This window comes from Xiphophorus couchianus, chromosome 7 (genome assembly GCF_001444195.1).
Source record: "Xiphophorus couchianus chromosome 7, X_couchianus-1.0, whole genome shotgun sequence".
NCBI lineage: Eukaryota > Metazoa > Chordata > Actinopteri > Cyprinodontiformes > Poeciliidae > Xiphophorus > Xiphophorus couchianus.
In genome coordinates this window covers 8,073,268-8,081,111 of record NC_040234.1, presented here as the reverse complement: position 1 = coordinate 8,081,111, position 7,844 = coordinate 8,073,268, and the positions used below count along the sequence as shown (strand labels likewise).

General features: G+C 41.1%; 1 protein-coding gene across 1 annotated transcript; it reads right to left on the bottom strand.

Annotated features, from left to right (window-relative positions):
• Positions 1-441: 441 nt before the first annotated feature.
• On the bottom strand, positions 442-2,280 carry olig2 (oligodendrocyte lineage transcription factor 2). The gene is made up of 2 exons (XM_028022005.1): positions 2,199-2,280; positions 442-1,861 (listed from the first exon to the last, which is right to left on the bottom strand). Exon 2 carries the CDS (start codon positions 1,837-1,839, stop codon positions 1,018-1,020), a length of 822 nt encoding a protein of 273 aa, XP_027877806.1. The 5' UTR covers positions 1,840-1,861; positions 2,199-2,280; the 3' UTR covers positions 442-1,017.
• Positions 2,281-7,844: the final 5,564 nt, after the last annotated feature.

Below are 7,844 nucleotides of genomic sequence, written 5' to 3'. Positions count from 1 at the left end.
ATATATTACAATATATTAACTTAATACAGGAATATTTTTTTTTGTCATATTCTAATTCAAACTTTAAAACAGTTCTTCACTTTTTAAATGCAGGTGCTTTTTTTATTATAAATAATAATAAAGTTAACTACAAATGTTTTTGTTAGTTTTCCTAAGTCAGTTTTTTAGCATTTTTATTTATATTTTAAGATAATAGTCAATTTGACTCTAAATTACCTTATCGACTTGATAAGATTAGTTTTTTGGCACCATATGTTTTGGCATGTAAGAATGAACCTTTTTTTTTTTTTTTTTTGCAAATCTTATTATTTACATAGGAATAATAGGAAAAGCAAAAGAAACCACTAAAAATATAATAGTACCAAATGGAAAAAAAAAGAACAAAAATCACCAAGACTTTAAAATTGTATTTATTTATTTATTAATTGTCTTTACTTTTCAAAAACCCCAACGGAACAAGAGTCATTTGAAATTTCCACCCAAATAAGTAAATAAATATTTCCATTTATTCTTTTTTTTTCTTTCTTTTTTTTTACATTTAAAAAAATAAACAAGTGGTCATTGATTAAGTCGGGAGAGAAAAGCAAGACGGATAAAATGAATGAAGCAGGTGCAACATGTAAGGAACAGACAAGGGAATCTTCCCGCACAGTAACAAGACTCTAATATATAACATCTGCGGCTATTTAAAGACAATAATCCATCTACATATTCACACTTACAAACTGCGACTTGTTGCTATTAACTTGGGATTTTCTTCTTTTTTTTTTCTTCTTGGCGGAAGAATATCTAAGAAAACTGGGCCCTAGAGGTTTTGTTGTGCTGTAGGAGCTCTGTGCGTAACTATCCGTCACATTTGAGATTAATTACAATAAAACGCTAAGTTAGTTGCAAAATCTGCAAATCCCCAGGAGGTGTCAGGAATGCGGAGGATTCCGCAACAGAGATAAATAAAAATGTGTGTAGGGAGCAAAGTCTGTACAACCCCATTTGGAAAAAGTTCAGCTGAGTTCAGAGTCACTTGGAGTCGCTCGCCAGCCTCGGCATGGTCACGGAGCTCATGCTGGACACATGCGGAGGCGGGACTTGGCACATGCTGCACGGACAGGGCATCCCGGTGCCGACGCCCCAGTGCTGGAAGCTGCTGCCCAGGGGCCCCGCGCCTGCGGTGGGCGCTTTCAGGAGTCCGTGATGGGGTCTGACCGACGTGACGGCGGAAATCCCGGGAGCGGAGAGGGAGGCGGTGGAGACGGCAGGCGGGGGGAGGAGCGGGTGGTGCACCGCCGGGTGCGAAGCGTGGGAAGCCGCCGGGTGTCCCGGCACGGGCCCCGCGTGAGTCATAGTCCCACAAGTCGACGGGTGGAAGCCGCCGTGGTGCCCGCTGCTGCCGTAGATCTCACTGACCAGCCGCTTCATCTCTTCCAGAGAGTTGCTCAGCATCAGGATGTAGTTTCTCGCCAAGAGCAGGGTGGCGATTTTGGAGAGCTTGCGCACCGACGGTCCGTGCGCGTAGGGCATAACCTCCCGCAGCCCGTCCATGGCCACGTTCAGGTCGTGCATTCGTTTCCTTTCACGACTGTTGATCTTCAAGCGGATGGCCTGGAGCTCGTTCTCCGACAGCAGCTTGCGGTCCTTCTTGGACGCCATGCGCAGCGCCAGCGCCTCCTCGTCGGCGGCGGAGAGGCCGCGCAGACCGGGGATCTCCGACGGGGAGTCGCTCTGCGTGGAGGACACGGCGCCCGAGAAGCCGTGCACGGACTTCTTCAGGGCGGACATGAAGATGTCGTCCACCTCCGGGGAGGACGGTCTGCTGGACACTCGGCTTGTGTCTGAGTCCATGATCCAGGTCCTGCGCGATGCTCTGCGAAGAGAGAAACTTTTCAGTAACTGGACTCCAAAACAGAGAATGTTGTTGCGCATTCTATTTCTATATAATAATAATAATAATAATAATAATAATAATAATAATAATAATAATAGCCTAAATTAAAAAAGAAATCCTGAAATATTTAAATCATTGAGCAACAATTCGTGTTGTGCAGGCCTCTGTTTATCTCTTTACATGCCATTCCACCGGACGTACGCGTGAAATAAATCAACACTGCTCCCGCTACATAATAATAATAATAATAATAATAATAATAATAATAATAATAATTCTCAGCATGATTACGCATACAATTAAATAAAATACCTACCAGTTTTATCCAAGCGCAATGACGGTGAGAATCCGCAGTCAGATCCACCTGTTACTCCAAATCGCGTCTGACAGCCCATCAGGCGCGCATGCGAGCGGCGGCGGGCTTTTATAGCGGGGCTGGGGCGAGCAGAGGCCGGGTCGCCGGGACAACGCCGTTTCTGTCCCAGCGGCCTCCACGCGACCAATCAGAGCCGGGCAGGCAGGGGGGAGGGTGGGGGAGACATGGGAAGGTGACGACGGGGTGCTTTAGCCTGAGGTAATTACCAACACAGAGCCTCAGTATTAAGTGAAATCTGACACACTCTTCGCAACACATGGCCCACTACTGTTAAAATATTTATTATTATTATTATTATTATTATTATTATTATTATTATTATTATTATTATATTACAAACTCGCAGAATAAGAGCCATAAGCATTTCAGAGCTAGATTTTTTTTTTATTTGACTAAATTATTAACTCAGACCCCCATAAAAAGTACTAAAATAAGAATTTTTTTCAAAGCAATTTTTTGTGGTAAATGTATATGCAAATTTAGATTGCTTGAATAACTAATATTTGTATTTATTTTTAATTTGAACTCAAATGTAAACCAGTCTTTCATAAATGCGATTCCTGGTTAAAACGACTTTTATTGTTTCTATTGCGGGATTTTATTCATTTCTTTATTTATTTTTCCTAATCGACCCTTACAGAAGATAATCAACCAATCAACGCCTAATAAGCATCACACCTCGTTTCCGTCTTGCAGGCCCGGACCTGAGACGCTGCTGTCCGTTTATGTTTGCCCGCCGCGGCAGCTGCTGTCGAGGAGCATCTTTAATCGTTAATTAATGAAGTGTGCAAAACGTGTCTTTAACCGTTATGATCCGCGAGATTTCAATTAGCGGCGCTGGCTCTGTGCTGACAGAAGGGCCCGGGCCGGTACTCTGCTCTCAGACACGCTGACTGGAACTGACAGCGGCATTGTCGCGAAAATGCGGCAGGTTTTGTGCAGTCGGACGCAACCGGCGCTAGTTGCCGCGACAAGTTGCATGTTTTCAGAGCGGCCTTCTCGGGGGTCTGCCTAGTCGTCGGCTTTAATAGGACAGCCTTTTCTTTCAGTTCAGACTTGAAATGTATATATTCTTTCATTTCCATGTGTAATCATTATGACAGGACGAGACAAAAACAGACGACTTTTTTTATGATGGCATATTAGCAGAAAATTCTGCAGATAGACCGGATTTTTGGCCTTATTTATGCCTAAAAGGAGAGTTATTTATAGTGTAATATGCGTTTGTATTCATTTATAATTTTATTTTGAGAAGATAACTCGACAAAACATGTGTTTAATTTATTTATTACTATGGTTACACGGCCCATTAATCTGACCGCTGCTTTGAAATGTGACCTAATAGCCTCCAGGTGTCAGCATTTCCAGGTGGACAGAGAAGCTGCATCCCCCCCACACACACACACACATCCCTGTCAGGCGGGGAAAGGACATTCGTCATTGTTTTGCCACTTTACACCCTTAGATTGCTCAGCTTTCTTCACACATTACACATTACAGTGGCCAATGTAAACTTAAAAGAGGCAGTTTCAGAGCCCCGCCCCCACGTGTTGCTGTTGTAGGCTTCCAAATGACATCAGATCGACAGGACAGCTACACATCACCATCAATATGTTCAGGGCTTGTCCGCGTGAAATAAGAACCTTTCTGGAAAAATAAAAAAATAAAAATCTTTGTAGAAATGCAGTCTTCCATGAAAAAAAAAACCTCAAAGTGTTTCAGTAGCCATGACTGGCCTGTAGCAGGCGATATAAGCAATCGCTAAATTACTTGTGTGATGTAATCATTTTCAAATAAGTGCAAATAAATTATCCCTACTCTAAATGATAGAAAAGAGTTTATGTTTCATTTAGCATTTTCAGATCGTGGAAAATAGAATACATTTGCGTGAAATCACATTAAAAAAATGTATATTTTCATTGAAAATATTAGGTCACATACCTGCCTCCACAGCTCTAATCATAATCGATGCTCATAAATTCAATTGATCACAGACTGGCTTTTGGTTGAACTTCAAACTGTTCACCCCACATATTTGATCAAATAAATAGTAGTAAAAATGGTGAAGCTAAGGTTAGTTTTCTGACTCAGTCATTTGATCATGCAGTCTTAACCAGAAAGCAGCAACTTTGCGTACACTTTACACTCCCCGCAATCAGGAGGAGGGGGGCAAATTTATTGATTGATTAATTTGAATCGTGCATGAAGTAGGACTCAGTCACACATGACAAATGATGCGCAAGGAATATTAAAATTAACCTGTGCATATTTTACTCTGTTTAGTCAAAAAAAATTTAAATCCTCAATACATTCAAAGGTCAAATTTGGAAGAATAAAAAGCCAAAAATAAATAAAAACTTCTGTTTGTGAAGCTTTCAAGCAAACTAAAAATAGCTTCACTCTTTATAAACACAAGTGCAAATGTGAAACTGTATTTGTTTTCTGTGCAAGAAATTCTTGCTGGCCTCTATAGGTGCTAAGCAGCAACTTGGCTCACTTATGCCTTGGTCTGACCTGTTGCAGCTTAAACAAAGCGTATAAAATGTTTAAGTATAAATATTACTTCAGAGCGAATAATTAACATGTTGAAGCAGAGCAGTACCCTCTCCAGACTTTTGCTTCAGATTTGGAAGTTTCAATCCAAGCTAACGTTAAAGCTAAGCTAAAGAAAAGAGTTTGAACTTGACATTTTCTTTTTATTTCCTATTTTCCTTCACCTTTGACTCTTTTCTCACTGCTGCCACCTCAGTCATTCCTCGCTGTCCATCAGTCTGGGTGGCAACGAGCCCGAAGAAGTGGTGAATACCAGAAGTGAGGAGGAGCATATGTGAGCCATACTTAATCCTGCTAATCTTCTTCCAGAATAAAAAAAAGAAAGGGAACAAAAAAAGAAAAAAAGAAGAGGAGGGTGTAAAAACATGAGGGAAGGTTTCTTTTTCCGTCTGGAAAGCTGACCAGTTGAGCCAAATGAACTGAAAGACATGAATAACGTCCTGGCAGTCCCCCCCAGTCCTTTTCTGTGCAAGATCTTGGAACGAAATGAAGCAAAATTCTTGCTTTTGTTAAAGCCCTGCAGTGAAGAATGTGAGACGCCGCCTTCCACGAACACTACTGTTGCTGTTGTTTTTGTTGGGGCACTTTGTCTTCCTCTGAAATTCACATGCAGCACTCCAACTGTACATGTAATGTAACGAGCCACCAGAGGAAGAGGAGCGAAAAGCCTGAATATTAACCGTGGGATCCATGAGAGCAACTTAATGTTCACATTTTGGCTAAATTGAACGTATTTTAAAGATTCTGCTAGAATTTCCATCTTTAGAATGTCTGCGTAGTTTTTTGTGAAGGGTGGTAAATCAAAACATTTCAGAAATTTTGCCATTTTAAGTCCTCAAAAGTACTCCAAAGAAAAAATGAGAAAAATGAGTTACCTTTAGTATTTAGATAAGAATGAGAAATTATAGAAAAATGCAGTATATGTTTAGAAGTTGAATAGTTTCAGAGAAAAATGATTTCGCATGTGAAATTTTTAATTTAATTTAACAGGAAATACTAAGATATTTTATTGGGAATATTTATTGGCTTGTGGGAAAAAAATATAAAGTGTAATTATATGGCTGTCAAGCTGTTTTTGTTTGCAAAAAATCAAAAGAAAAAGAATTCTTTATTAGATTTTAGTTCATATGAGAGTTTTAAGCCAGTTTTATTTATTGCGACAGAACTGTTTGCTTCGGCCTGACGAATGGCACCTGTTCATGAGCAGGCGCACATTTTGGGAGATGTGCATTGGCCTAATTGAGGAAATAGAACTGCAAAATATCCGTTTCACACAAGTGTCATTCTTAAAGCTGTCGTTTCTGAGAGCGCTTGCGGAGCTTTACCGGTAATACAAGTGACAGTGTCCAGAGACCCAGTGGGATGAAGACATGACTGTCAAATGGGAACAATTTACATCACTGACAACACACTATAAAATGCAAACCAGTGTGCAAACTGCAGAGAAACATTAAAACAATCAACTCAGAATTAAGGGATATAAATATGCTCCAAGCACAAACAAACTGTATAGAGAGGCGGTTCCAAAGTTTTCGAAGTGGTGACCATATTGGGTGTAGAAACGTAAGTTTTAGCAAATTGTCGTCATAGGATGTTATTGAACTACAACAGCAATAACTTAACAATAACCTTAAATATGATCGTACAACAATATGGAAACATTTACCACAATATACAGGAGACTTAAGCTAGTGGTACTTGACATGCCCGTTAATGCATCTGGGGAAAGTCATGCAGTATTTGAACTACATTCAGAGGTGAGGAGTTAATGTCAAAAACAAATAATATTAAAATAATTGGTATGTCAAGACCCAGTCAAACAATGTGAATTTCCCACCATTGATTCAAACATTCTGTAAAACTTCAGAACATTAGTAAAGAGATGCAACATGAATAGTTTAAAGATATGACAGGACTTCATCCTCCACAAAATGTTCTTTGTTTCTTCATGTTTAGACCCATGCAACATGCTTTTCCACACTCCTGCATACATGACAATATAGGAAGGGAAAAAAAACATCTCGACATATCTGACTGTAGAAAGGGTCTTCAGACCAACTGGCAGTGCTTCCCTAAAGGTTGGCAAAAACTATATACGAACATGTTTAGCCACATTTCAAAAACTTTACATCTCACTGCAAAACTCTCCAGTGTGCAAGCGATAAATGCTCTGTCCACAAGGCGACGTGAAGGCAGGAGGTCACCAACACATTCAGGTGCAGGACGTCTAACATGAGAGAACATGTGGATCTCGGCCGCCTCCAGAGTCATCAGATGTGCTTGTCTCAGGGGCTGAACGGATTGGGTTCTGCTGGCCAGGGGCTTTATCTCTACAACAGCTATTAGGAGGTAATTAAGTCCTAACACCGCAGTGCCTCCCATGGTTACTATAACATAACTGCAAATGGGAAGCTTACAAGCTCCTTTAGACGGCATGACAAATTGAATGGAACTCATTGGGCTTCAGCTATTATTCCAGCGGCCCCATCTGGCTGGGAAAAGATAAAGGGGATTTGCTGGAGGTTGTGAGGGGTTGAGCCTCCATGCTCGGTTTGTGAATGTGAGCGCATGAAGGATAAGCAAAAAGAAGGGTGGGTGGGGGAGCGCTGGTCCACTGTGGGGAGTGTTTTGAGGGCTCCAGGGGGATTTTTCTTTTTCTTTTTCTTTTTGGTCTGAGCTACAATTCAACAGGCAGCCTGAGATTTGCTTTGGCCAAATGTTACAAATGTTTCGACAACCTGGTCTCTGATCCTCTGGGGTCACCCGAGAGGGCAAGGGGGTACAACAGCTTTACGCTCAGAGATTTAACACAGGGATGAATATATTCACACCCGCATTCGCTCCCCCGGGCCTCCAGATGCTTGTTTCAGGGAGAGACGGTGGCTAGACCCAACCTCACTCTGCCCAAAGCAGACCAGCTGGCAGGTTGGTTGTGAATGTACTGGGGATTCAAATGTTGCAGACAAAAATAAAAATAAAACGTATATTAGTTACAGCACAATAAATTGTTATTGGGGGAGAATAATGTTTATC

Coding starts and splice junctions, on each gene's coding strand:
- olig2 (XM_028022005.1), bottom strand. CDS start 1,839: ATGGACTCAGACACAAGCCGAGTGTCCAGCAGACCGTCCTCCCCGGAG.